This window comes from Leuciscus leuciscus (assembly GCF_965113295.1).
Source record: "Leuciscus leuciscus genome assembly, contig: HAP1_SCAFFOLD_730, whole genome shotgun sequence".
In the NCBI taxonomy this organism is placed as follows: Eukaryota; Metazoa; Chordata; class Actinopteri; order Cypriniformes; family Leuciscidae; genus Leuciscus; species Leuciscus leuciscus.
The window spans coordinates 7,948-22,500 of NW_028118010.1; the positions used below are offsets into that span (position 1 = coordinate 7,948).

The following is a 14,553-nucleotide window of genomic DNA, read 5'->3' on the forward strand; positions in this document are numbered from 1 at the left end:
ATATTTATATCTCTCTCTGAATAACTGAGAACAGGACTGGACCACTGTCTCTCTTTACTGTCCTTCTGTTCTTCCTGCTGACAGGAATAATGCATGCTCTCTAAGTTAATTTTTCAGTGATTCCACATAACATAATAATGACCGGAACCCTTTTCTGCGCCATCCGCTCCAGATGAGTTATGTGTCTGCTGGGATGTCTCGATGGTTTGTTGCTATGGTGACGTCTTGAGCAAACTTCGCAAGATGCCATCATCGCACGCAAAGCCATCATTTTAAAGGACATATTTCAGTGTTTATAGCCGAGACAGACATTTTTTTGCAGTGTTAAACTGCAAATTTTAATCAGTTTGCATAATCCAACGTTAAAAAAAACCTCCAGTCTTCAGTGTCACATGATCCTTCTGAAATCATTCTAATATGATGATTTGCTGCTCAAGAAACATTTCTGATCATGTTGAAAACAGTTGTGCTGCTTCATATTTTTTGTGGAAACCGTGATGCTTTTTTTCAGGATTCTTTGATGAATAGAAAGCTTAAAAGAACAACTTTTATTTGAAATAGAAATCTTTTGTAACATCATAAATGTCTTTACTGTCACGTTTGATTAATGTAATGCATTTTTGCTGAATAAAAACATCAATAAAAAAATTCTGACATACTTTTGAACAGTAGTGTAAATTTTAATTATGCCATAAATCTGCCTCTCTTTCTTCAGTTTGTGGCTCATCCGAACTGTCAGCAGCAGTTGTTGACGATCTGGTATGAGAATCTGTCTGGTCTCCGGGAGCAAACCATTCCCGTGAAGTTTCTGGTGGTTTTGGTCGTGGCACTGGGACTCCCCCTGCTAGCTGTGGGGTATTGGTTTGCCCCGTGCAGTAGGGTAAGACGCTTTTACACACACACACACACACACACACACACACACACACACACACACACACACACACACACACACACACACACACATACATACATACATACATACATACATACATACATACATACATACATATACATATATATATATATATATATATATATATATATATATATATATATCATCTGTAATACCATGGCTATTTAGCCCTTTATATAAACAGGGCTGTGTATTTGAGCCCTGCACGGGCCAAGAAATCCAGCCCTAATCCGGCCCTGGCCCGACAACGTCTGCAATTTTTCTGCCCGAACCCGACCTGAGACCATCATCTATATCACTTTAAGCTCTCTCTGACGCACGCTCTCTGATACCCGCTGTCTCTGTTACACACACACACATGCTACTAAGAGGTAAACTTTTATTATAGGCCTCAAACATAACTACCACCACCGACAATCATGCCCACAAATATTACTACAGACTGTCCATTACAGAGAAGCATAAGCTTAGAGAAGAGAAAATGCAGTAGAGAATATTATATAGCCAAGCTATGTGATCCAGCAGCAAATAAGTAAATAAAGATTTACAGTCTACCTTTTTTTGATGTTAAGTAACTTTACTGAAGAGCAATGTTTCAAAGAACTCTTCGCCAACTGGCTAACGTTAAATAATAATAATAATAATAATCAAATCCGTTGAACTGGCTAACGTTAGGCTACATGTATGTTTGTTACTTGTACTTGTATTAGGTTTTGCATTTGAATATATATTTATTTAGACATTATTAAAGGCTAATTCATAGCTTTATTAGCCTGGTAAAAAGGCTTTGCATTGCCAAAGCATTGACAGAGCTTTGATCCAATGGTGTTGAGCATTGACAAATTTACAGCCAACAGTGGGAAGCGTCCTGATCTCATCCTGAAGAGCCAAGTTAGACACGTTCCTGGGTCGACATGTTTTGTTGACAATATTCCTGCCCAAAAATGTTATGCTAACAATATCCTTACCCCTAAACCTAATAAGTTATCCCTAAAATCAGTTGGAAATGATAAGTGAACAACACTGATATAGAAGGTCCTGGTTGTGAGCCTAAACTTGACATGAACTGTAAACCTGTTCCTCAAATCTGATTGGTTGATTGGAATGTTGTTCTAGGATCAATGAAGATGTTGATCCAGGAACATGTTGCTCTTGGTGAAATCAGGTTCAGTGGGGAGGAAATCATATTTCTAGTCCTACAATACCATCCACTCTATTTTTTCAGTTTATTTTAGTACTTTTTTCTCTGCAGTAGTCAACTCTGAAGTTACTTTTGTTGCTATATATGCCATGTTTAAAATGTTCATGTTTAAGAATATGCCTGCAAAGCTACAGTGTAAAAAAAAAAAAGTTTATTGGAGTACGTTTTAGTCATTCTACTTCAAAATTTCACGTTTATTTCCTTGTTACTTGCTGTTTTCTTATACATTTTTGTGAAATTCACTAGCAATTTCTGAGTTTCAAAAAGTAAATCCTTCCCTTTTTTCAGTGTAATGAGTCTGTGATTGTTATTAAACATATTTTGTTAATCTGCCGCATGATCTTTTCCATGTTTTCTCAGCTTGGTAAAATACTACGCAGTCCTTTTATGAAGTTTGTTGCTCATGCGGCCTCCTTCATCATCTTCCTGTGTCTGCTGGTGTTCAATGCGTCCGATCGGTTTGAAGGAATCACGACCCTTCCCAACGTCACCGTCACTGACTACCCGCTCCAGATCTTCAGAGTCAAGACCACACAATTCTCCTGGACAGAAATACTGATCATGGTCTGGGTTGCAGGTAATGCACGACATCGGCAATGCTTGTAATCAATATTTAAAGCTACAATATGTAAGATTTTTGTAATAAAATATCCAAAAATCACTTGGATTTTTAATTTCAGAGAAATTCCAGTTTTAAATAATGGCTCGTCCCTGTTCACTTGTCGCCTGTCAATGACGTAATATCCGTGTTATCCCTGGTTTCCGCTCGTTCTGCCATAGTAATGTTTTCGAGATGCCGAGAGCTAGCGTCCGCGGCTAACTTCCACTTGACAGAGACGCGAAAATGTAGAGGTGAGCTAATGTACATAAAACTAATCAATGTTATACAGCTCAACATGATGAAATGTTAGAATATGATCAGTATGTTATGCTAATGTTGATCTCGCTCACTGCTAGTCTCATACAGACAAACTAACACACAGAATAACATTATAACTTTAACACACTCAAATGCAGTTTAGTGTGATAGTGTAGAGCGAGTGAAACAGCGCTGCGTTCCCTCACAAGTTTCATTGGTCTAATAAACTGCCCTGTGTGAGTGTTATTCAGCACTAGCGGGTAAGTTAGTTCGGTAGGATGAAATGTCCTCATTCCTTTATATCCGCGGGACTCGCGTGTGGCGCTGAGATCTGTCTCTCATTAGCACTCGCGCCGCTTCATTCCACAGTCATGATAAACACATCAGTGTATTCACTCATACATAAACATTATTAGATCCATCGGCATGACGACAAGATCCATAATCCCGCTTATGCGTCATCAACTGACGCCTTTGTTATTGTGAGAGGTTAGCGACCCCTAGTGGCGATAAAAATTACATATTGTAGCTTTAATTTATATGATTTCAACACTACATGATATCCCTTTGTACAACTAGTATGTATCCTTGAAGATTTAGACATTTGATGAGGATTTGATCTCATTACTGACTAGGAGAAGTAATTGAGATATTGAAGAGATCTAATTTGTGACTGTTCTTTTATAAAATGGTCAGTTTTAGTTATATAGGACATTTAGTTAAGAGACTAATCTATCACTTTCAGAAATAGAGTTCCTCACTCCAGGACCAAAGCAGGACTCCTGATCAATGAACCTCTCAATCGTTTTGTCCTCATGAGACTGACAGAGAGTGAGAGTTTGAGTGGATTAGAGTCAGTGAAGTGAAGTGAATCTCTGAAGTGAATGAAATTCAGAAAATTTCCTCCCAGACTAGTGCTGGGCAATAACTTACAAAAAATAGTGACGCTTCTAACATTGCTACCGATTAGTGAATCAATTCATTAGGAAAGTTCATTTCAAATAACCATTTGAATAAAAAGTTACACATTTTCAGTTCTTTAGTTTTAACATATTTCGTTTAATCACAAAATTTTATACTAGGTAATGAATTGGGGTTTTTCAGTTTGAGTATTTACTGTAAATGATCTGTTCAAGATTAACTCTGTTATTTTTATACCTGATAAATATTGCTCTGATCGCAGAATATATTTGGGGTTGGTCTGAAGTCTCTTCTGCTCACCAAGGCTGCATTTATTTGATCAAAAATACAGTAAAAACAATGAAATGTTATTACAATTCAAAATAATTTTATATTTTCAATGTGAATATATAGTAAAGTGTCTATATAGTAAATATATATAGTATATATAGTAAAAAAATATTTAGAAAAAATTCCTGTGATTTCAGCATCAATACTCCATTCTTTGATGAATAGAATGTTTAAAACAATGTTTATTTGAAATGGAACTTTGTGTAACACTCTTGGGGCCCTATCTTGCACCCAGCGCAATTGACTTTGTACACCGACGCATGTATCATTCCTATTTTGCACCCGACGCACAGCGGCCTTTTCCCTCCAAAGACGCACATCGGTAAATTAGGGAATGAACTTGCGCTCCCGGGGGCGGTTCAGTGAAAAGAGGAGGCGTGTTCCGGCGCAAACGTTTCCTGGTGCTATTTTGCAGGTTTAGAAAACAATTCCGCCACAGACCAGGAGAAACCTAGTCTAAAGTCAGTGGCGCGTTGCACGTTATTCAAATGCTATTTTGAGGGCGCATGCTTGGCCATAATGAATTGGCGTGTGCACAACGCGCATAAACTTTGATTCTCTCATCTACACAGAAGCAGCAGTTCTCATTTTTGCAAATCATAGCCTACATTATTACAAGGAAAAACATTACCACACGAGGGAAATCATTGTGGTGTCCATGAAGATGTGAAAAAATAGGCATAAATCTAGCTTGCACATGTACCCAAATTATCATACGCCTGTTTAACCGAAGCTAATTTGTGTGGGTGTCTCCCATTCCCAATGTCACTTCTCTGTGTTTTACGGCCCTGACGAGAACGTCGGTCTCCTCGGCTGTGAACCGCTCCTGGCGTGCGTCTGGCAAATCCGCCGTTATAATAGCAATCCGCCATGGAACAAGCGCGACTGCTCTTAAAGGGAATGTGAGATGTCGCTCTGATTGGTTTATTTCACGTTACGCCCAAACCACACCTATGAGTAATGAAGCTACTTCAGACCAACCCATTTTAGATTTGCGTCGGGCACAAGAGTCATTTATCCCGCCGGTATAATAGCAACAGCGCCCGAGACCCGACCACAAAGTTACTTGCATTTCGCGTTTGATACTTGCGTTTCAGATCGTTCAAATAGGGCCCTTACTGTGTCACTTTTGATCAATTTAATCATGTGTCCTTGCTGAATAAAAGTATTAATAGTATTAAAAGTATTACTTTGCTCAAGCTTTTTAACAATACTGTAAATCTATGCCATTTGTTATATATTTTTCATCAGTTATATAATACAATGTATTGCCTCCTTAAACAGCCTTTATGAGTTTAGGTACTTACTACTTTTATTTTTTTAAAGGGCTTCTTGACTGTAGTTAATCTAGTTAGTGTCTTATCGTTTAGGAAGGCACAGTTCCACACTCATGTCAAGAAACAAAAAAAGCGAGCAAAAAGGCACTGTTCAGCATAATATTTTCTAGCCGTTTGCAACGAGTCATGTTCATTCATCACTGTCGTATTGTGAAATAGATTTAGTAATGCGAGGCAATGCATCATTGAGAAAGCTCAGATTGGATTGAGTTTAGTTCCCGTTTGGTTTGTGGATCAGAGAGTTCTCCCACAATGAGTGCACCTCATTACATTTGGTGTAAGAAAATGTTTCGCTGTTTCAATGCAGGACAATATGAGCAAGTCCTTAGCTGAAACAGATATGTGCAACTGTTCTTTGTCATTTTAAGAGGAAAGAGGATTTTTTGGGGACTATTTTCATCTTCCAGGTTTGAAATCAACGTGAGGATGTGATTCATTCCTGCACTATTGCTGCAGTGCCTCTTAATTATTCATGATACTATGTGACTTGTTCTCTTGCATGGTGCAAAAATCCCAAAAAGTGTTGTTTGGTTTCCACCTTGATTGTGACAGGCTTTCAGTAAATGACGACACATTTGAAATGTTAGAGTGAAAAAGCCATCCTCACTGTGAGTGTGTGAAGCTATCGAACCTGCTTGGATTGTGAAAGTGACCATGCGTGGAGTCCATTAGTGGTGTTATTTTTCACTCTACAAACCAGAAGACTGTCGCCCTGTGAACACTTAAAGTGCATGAAGTGGAAGTGACGTATATCCGAGTGAAACGCTTCTGGAACAAGAACAAATGTGGGCGGGGCTTAATGTTGTCTGTGGGGAATTGATTGGATGGTTGTGGTTTGCTATTGGCTGATCTCATGTGAGTGACAGGTCGCTCCGCCCACATCATCAGAGAAGAGAAGACATGCTGCGAGAGGAAGTTATTCTGATTCAAGATTATTAAAACAATAATAATGTGCACGGATAAATCGTTTAGAATAAATACTGCAATATTCCATAAAAAATAAGAATTGTCCATTTTGATTACATTTAAAGCTTTCTGTATTTGTGCGCACACAAAAGTGAGATTAGTTAATTCCTGCATATCTGTGTTGGTACTGTATGGAGATGGATGGTGAGAATGTTTGTCCACAGGGCATAAAACTGACTTTTTGCCACACCTGCCAATGGCCGGTGACATAAGAAAATGTACCGGCCATAAATATTTATACCATCCATGAAACATAGATTAATCCTTATTAATGTTCCTCAGTCAAGAGCAATGAGTGATTGTTCTTTGTCTTTTGTTGTTTGATTAACATTAAAAACACAGACAGCCTGTTTAGGCTGCCGTCACTTTAAGAGCGAATGCACTGATCCAATTTACTGATACTGTACACACGTTTTATTCCTAAACTGTTTACATTCACTTAAGACTATGTTTACAAGGATACTTGCCAAGACAGACATTTTGACAGTCTTGTTTGAATATGTCTATTCAAGCTCAAGAAGACGTAAAAGAGTTCAATTCAGTATTCGCGCACTGTCTGAGACGCGGATGTCTGGACGCACACAAGTAACGAATTGAGTTCCCTTTTGTGTCTTCTTGTGCTTGAATATTTAAATTGGTACTGCTTTCGTGATGATGCGGCACTAGCCCGTCCACCGTCCCAAGCATCGTTCGCGTTTGTTCATGTTCTCACAATTCTGCATTGTTAGAATTCATAAAAATGTTACTGGCCAACTGGCGATTGACACCGTTTCATACACTCGCCAACACCGATTTTTACTCGGATGCTCGTTTGGCAAGTGTTAATTTTAGGCCCTGTTTGTACATTATGAGTTTAGGATGTTCATTTAAATTGTGTGTTTAGACTGTTCATTTAAAGCTGCAGTCCGTAGCTTTTTTGGGTTAAAAATTATCCAAAATAATTTTTTGAGCAAGTACATAACCAGCCAGTGTTCAGAACTCTCTGCTTGCCGTAGCTCGACTCACAACGGTAAGCTTGTAATAATGTTTTTAACTCCAGTGGTACTGGTGGATTTCAGCGGGAAATTCGAGCATGTCTTTGCGTCATTACGTCACATCTGTCCACATAAAGTCAGATCTGTACACATAAAGTCACATCTGTCCACATAGTCACATCTGTCCACATAGTCACATCTGTCCACATAAAGTCACATCTGTCCACATAAAGTCACATCTGTCCACATAGTCACATCTGTCCACATAAAGTCACATCTGTCCACATAAAGTCACATCTGTCCATATAAAGTCACATCTGTCCATATAAAGTCACATCTGTCCACATTAAGTCACATCTGTCCACATTAAGTCACATCTGTCCACATAAAGTCACATCTGTCCACATAAAGTCATATCTGTCCACTTAGTCACATCTGTCCACATAAAGTCACATCTGTCCACATAGTCACATCTGTCCACATAAAGTCACATCTGTCCACATAAAGTCACATCTGTCCACATAAAGTCACATCTGTCCACATAAAGTCACATCTGTCCACATAAAGTCACATCTGTCCATATAAAGTCACATCTGTCCACATTAAGTCACATCTGTCCACATTAAGTCACATCTGTCCACATAAAGTCACATCTGTCCACATAAAGTCATATCTGTCCACTTAGTCACATCTGTCCACATAAAGTCACATCTGTCCACATAGTCACATCTGTCCACATAAAGTCACATCTGTCCACATAAAGTCACATCTGTCCACATAAAGTCACATCTGTCCACATAAAGTCACATCTGTCCACATAAAGTCACATCTGTCCACATTAAGTCACATCTGTCCACATTGAGTCACATCTGTCCACATAGTCACATCTGTCCACATTAAGTCACATCTGTCCACATAGTCACATCTGTCCACATAGTCACATCTGTCCACATAAAGTCACATCTGTCCACATAAAGTCACATCTGTCCACATAAAGTCACATCTGTCCACATAAAGTCACATCTGTCCACATTAAGTCACATCTGTCCACATAAAGTCACATCTGTACACATAGTCACATCTGTCCACATAAAGTCACATCTGTACACATAGTCACATCTGTCCACATAAAGTCACATCTGTCCACATAAAGTCACATCTGTCCACATAAAGTCACATCTGTACACATAGTCACATCTGTCCACATACAGTCACATCTGTCCACATAGTCACATCTGTACACATAGTCACATCTGTCCACATAAAGTCACATCTGTACATAGTCACATCTGTACACAGTCACATCTGTCCACATAAAGTCACATCTGTACACATAGTCACATCTGTCCACATAAAGTCACATCTGTCCACATAAAGTCACATCTGTACATAAAGTCACATCTGTACACAGTCACATCTGTCCACATAAAGTCACATCTGTCCACATAAAGTCACATCTGTCCACATAAAGTCACATCTGTCCACATAAAGTCACATCTGTCCATATAAAGTCACATCTGTCCACATTAAGTCACATCTGTCCACATAAAGTCACATCTGTCCACATAAAGTCACATCTGTACACATAGTCACATCTGTCCACATAAAGTCACATCTGTACACATAGTCACATCTGTCCACATAAAGTCACATCTGTCCACATAAAGTCACATCTGTCCACATAAAGTCACATCTGTACACATAGTCACATCTGTCCACAAAAAGTCACATCTGTCCACATAAAGTCACATCTGTCCACATAAAGTCACATCTGTACACAGTCACATCTGTCCACATAAAGTCACATCTGTCCACATAAAGTCACATCTGTACACATAGTCACATCTGTCCACATAAAGTCACATCTGTCCACATAAAGTCACATCTGTACACATAAAGTCACATCTGTCCACATAAAGTCACATCTGTACACATAAAGTCCACATAAACTCCAACTTATAAATTTAATGGCGGATCCAGAAAGGTTCAAACAACAATCACCAACTGGAGATTCACCCGCTGTAAAACGAGAAAGACTTCAGACTTCGGAGAAAAAAAGAGACTCAACCGGCCCATGCGCAAACAAGGATAATATCGGAAGGGCTTTAAATCACGCAATGCTGATGTTGTTAACATTAACAATTTGAGAATAAAGTATAATTTGCACGGTTTGAGTGATATGATAAGCGATCGTTAGATTTAATCAGCGCGATTTACTGCAATGCTTTTTTCCCTGAGTTGATCAGAACAAAAGTGGATGTTACTCGTTCAGATGTACAAATTTTCCGATGAAAATTCTTATGTTGGTCAAACTTCTCAAAAGTATAATCTGTGATTGCGAATACCAGGATCCACACCGGCGGCGACTGACAGCCGCACATTCTCCTCAAAACATCGGATTCATCCGCGCTGTGCCGTGCCGACGCACAACCACGTAAAGCTGATAATCCCGCGAACAACTGCAGTTGCAGATTTCGAACAGAGATGGCGACAAAGAGGAAAAACTGCGGACTGCAGCTTTAAAGTGCGAGTTCAGAATGTGATTCTAGTGCTCATGCTAGTGTAACATTGGTAAAGTGTGTGTGTGTGTGTGTGTGTGTGTGTGTGTGTGTGTGTGGGAAGGTTGATTATAGTGGTGACTGTTGAGGGCTTGACCCCTGACCTTCTCGCTTCAACACCAGCTCCTGTTCTCACTGATTCCTCTGGCTTCTCTCATGGGAGATTGGTGAAGTAATGGATTTATACTTTTGGAGATTAAATCACAGTTCTATCCCAGCATGCTTTCCGTGTCTGATTAAGTTGAGCGATGTATTACTTGGATTTCCTTTGGCATTCTTCTAACTTAGATTTCAAATTAAAGTGCAATGCTAATGTAGTTCATCGTTTTAACAGAATTTGCTGAGGTTTCATACAGAAAATTATCATACAGTGATTTCCCTGTCAGACTGTGTTCTCCTCCTGCTCTTTGATTGTCTGATTAATTCTCTCTCTCTCTGTCTCTTTATCTCTCTCTCATCTCTTATGTCCTCATATCTCGATATGAAAACACATGAGCTCAGTTCATAATCAGTTGTGCTGCTTTTTCTGCACTTTGATTGTCTTGTTACAATCCCATGGCGTTCACCACAAAAAACAATTTAGATTAAGTTCTATTTTAAACCACACAATAACAGCTGATAATGAAAAATGTGGTGTTTTGATGGTTTCTGCAGGAATGATGTGGTCGGAGTGTAAAGAGCTGTGGACGGAGGGGCCGAGGGAATACATCATGCAGCTCTGGAACGTTCTGGATTTCGGCATGCTCTCCATCTTCATCGCCGCGTTCACCGCACGGTTTTTCGCCTTCATGCAGGCCATGAAAGCCCAGGAGTATGTGAATGAGAATATCCACGCCGCAGACCTCTCGCTGGTCACACTGCCACCAGACATCAGATACTTCACATACGGTGAGGAGAGTCTGAGCGCTGCTGTCACTCCGAGAGAATGTCTTAAAGGTGCAGTGTGTCATTTCTAGCGGCATCTAGTGGTGAGGTTGCGAACTGCACCCAACAGAAGTTACGGTGGCCGACAGGAAGTGATGTCATCGTCTGAGACAGCAGAGCGTAATCAATGAGGTTTCTTTACAAAGATGAATTAAGAAATTAGATTTACTTAATTATTCAGTAAAACAATGGCATTGCGAATATTATTGTCACCTGTTCATCATTGTGTCAGTGTTTTATTCGCTTTAGCTTCTTTGCACGAAGAACAACATAGTGGCGAAACGCGTTTGTCCGTTCAGGGCCACTGTAGAAACATGTCGATGTAAGGGGACCCGCGGTGTGTGTGTAGAGAGAAATGCAAATTCTAAGGTGATAAAAACACAACGGTTCATAATGTAAGGTCTTTATACACCACTGAAAACATAGTTATGTATATGATATTGCATTTCTGTTAACCGATCCTCCTAAATATTACACAATGCACCTTTAAAACATTGAAATATGCATGAGTTTTGGTAGTATTATGATTTAAAACATGATTAAATGCACTGAAGTTTTCTACATGCACGGATTTGCTGATGTGCACACCATAGTATATAGAGAAAATTAAGTTAAGGAATTTAACCTACTATAATTAGACAACTGTCGTTAACTAAAACTAAAACCATTAACAATCTTTTTCTTACTTGAAACAGAAGAAACATTAACTGAAATACTTTCTGAATTGATTTATTTCTGCTAGTAGACAGAGGAACATTTCTAGTTTAACTTTAGTTTAACTTGAAGTACTAAACAGGGTTATTATAACTGAAACTAAAACTTTATTTAAAAAAAAAAAATATGTTACTTAAAATAAATATTAACTGAAATAAAATAAAACTTGTTTTGTTTCAGCTATAGTTGCCAGAGCAACATTTCTCATTTTAAATTTAGTTTAAAAAAAAAAAAAAAGAAATTATAATAACTATATAGATTTATTTTAAAAAACAAAAACACAACAAAAGTACTAAAACATAAAATTTTATTCAAAATATTTATAAAATCTGTAATAGTATCTCAATGAGACTAGAATAACACTGGTACTAAAATAATAAAAAATAAATCATCTAAAAATTAAAATTCATAAAATCTACATAGACATTTTAATAATAAAAATCTAATAAAAATGGAAAAACTGTAACTAAAATTAAAGTGAATTTAAAAAATAAGAAACAAAATATTAAAACTATAATTGTATGGTCTCACTGAAACTAAAAGAACACTGATGCTAAAAAAAAAACATTAAAAAAACTTTATATACTTATTTTATAAAAAAACAAACATATTTTATAAAAAAAAACTTAAACTAATTCTTCTGAATGGTTAGTTGATGAATTTATGAAGCTGATGTGTAGTTATCTTCTAGTCATTGATTAGCATATTCTGTCTTGATAATCTATAAATGGTGTTCAGGGGGCGGGGTTTATGTAAATTCTAGGGTTGGTGATGTCACTAACCCGGGAGGAATGTGGTGTAGTCTCTACCAGCCGTTTGTTGTAGTCCTTAAAAAGCGATTTCTTTAAAAGCAAATATCTCCCTTTGCTTTGAACTTTGAGCGTCGTAACTTTGCGTCAAACATCAACATTACACACTAACTAAAGTTAGAAAAGTGAGATCATATTCAACCACCCCTTTGGCACACTGATAGACCGATACACCAGCCTGATTAATTATCTAACATTTAAACGAAGCACTGTTCCTCTGACTGTTTCAGCGAGAGATAAGTGGCTCCCGTCGGACCCTCAGCTGATCTCCGAGGGTCTGTACGCCATCGCTGTGGTCCTCAGCTTCTCTCGCATCGCTTACATTCTCCCGGCCAACGAGAGCTTCGGCCCGCTCCAGATCTCCCTGGGCCGAACCGTCAAGGACATCTTCAAGTTCATGGTGCTCTTCATCATGGTCTTCCTCGCATTCATGATCGGCATGTTCATCCTCTACTCATACTATCTGGGGGCAAAGGTCAATCCCGCCTTCACCACGTGAGTGACATGAGATTATTTACAAGAGAATACTATTTCAGTCTTTCTACTTCATTATTTCATGTTTATTTACCGTTTCTTTTTAATTATTTGTGAAATTTACTAGCAATTTTTTATTGAAAATTGTTTCACAGTGAATCCAAGACCATTTTTTTGTTCTGCAAAATATATTGTTTGAGGAAACTTTACTTCACAAAAATATGTACAATTAGGGAGGTGCATAACTACATATTTTCAAAACGCACTAGTTGAGATAACCAGGTATAAATAGTTTAATAGGTCATGTCTACCAAACCACATGTTCTTGTACTAGTCGACCATCCTGACACACTTAACACATATTTCTAAGTACTACCAAATAAAAATCATTTTAATATCTTGCAATAATTTTATAATATTTTATAATTATTTTATAATATTTAAAAAAATGTTTTATTTTTTTTAAGTTGAATTTTCTTTACTTATTCTAATTATTTTTTTAATCAAAATCAAAGGAATTGATGAGGAATGCAAATAAAAAACTATTTTTAATCAGATTTTGTACTTATTTTGTAATGATTTTTAAAAATATTTTTTAACAGATTTTTTTTAAACTATTCTAATTTTTTAATATATATATATATATATACATATTTTTTAAATTAATATTAAAAATATAAAATTAAAATATTTTATTTTATCTTTTTAGATTAAGATTATTTGTATTTATTTTGTTATGGTTTTTAACCATTTTACTTTTCAATTTGTATTTTTTAATAAAAGAAAATTAATTATACAATAATTTTTTTTGTAACTTTTATTTTGAAAAAAATTTGAATTTACTTGAATTAAGCCATTTATAATCTTCTTTTTTTCTCAGTGAATTTTCCATTTTTGGCTTAGAGTATGTTACTCATCCTCCCACAGTGAATGTGACCGTACATCAGTGTAGGATGGTCGTCTGCTTGAACATGTGGTCTCTCAGGCGGAGATACAGTGGAAGTGTCAGTCCTGTGAAACGAGCTCTTAGTTTTCCCGCATCAAAAGTGCTGGAGCTCATTTCACAGCAGAGTGACTCCGACAGGACGAGGTTTGTTTCGCAGCGAGCGAGAAGTGATGAAACAAGCCTGACAAGTCAGCTAATGTATGTACTCAAACAATAGAGCGCATCATTCTGAGTGGAGGATGTTCATTTACACCGGAAAATACCTTTACATTGCTGTCATTCTCCTCCAGACATGTACTATCCCAGAGGATTTTACTCTCTAGTACTTACTTACGGTAATTGTTTTGTTTTTTTTCAAGGCAAAATTAGTGAACCAAACATTTTTTTACTCACACCAGCCACTAAGCCAGTTCATATTTAAAGTCAACATGAAACAGTGTTGTAATGGTTAGCTAAAACTAAAAATATATTTTTTTAATATGTTCAGTCATTTCAATTTCAATTACAAATTTCAAGTTTTTTTTATATACAAATTTTCTTTGTTATTTGCCAAGGCAACATTTCTCTTTCTTTTTTTTAAGTTCAAGTACTAAAGTTACTAAAACTGAAATAAAATTAATTAAA

The 14,553-nt window shown here is 37.3% G+C and overlaps 1 protein-coding gene across 1 annotated transcript in view; it reads left to right on the forward strand.

The window, feature by feature from the left end:
- Positions 1-715: 715 nt before the first annotated feature.
- LOC309491928 (short transient receptor potential channel 3-like) overlaps positions 716-14,553 on the forward strand; it is a gene marked incomplete at its 5' end in the record, with an annotated part of 15,031 nt that continues 1,193 nt past the window's right edge. Inside the window, 4 exons of the mRNA XM_082190957.1 lie at positions 716-880; positions 2,478-2,694; positions 10,717-10,950; positions 12,740-13,004. Of these exons, the coding sequence (XP_082047083.1) occupies positions 716-880; positions 2,478-2,694; positions 10,717-10,950; positions 12,740-13,004 (881 nt within the window). The remainder of the gene's footprint in view (positions 881-2,477; positions 2,695-10,716; positions 10,951-12,739; positions 13,005-14,553) is intronic.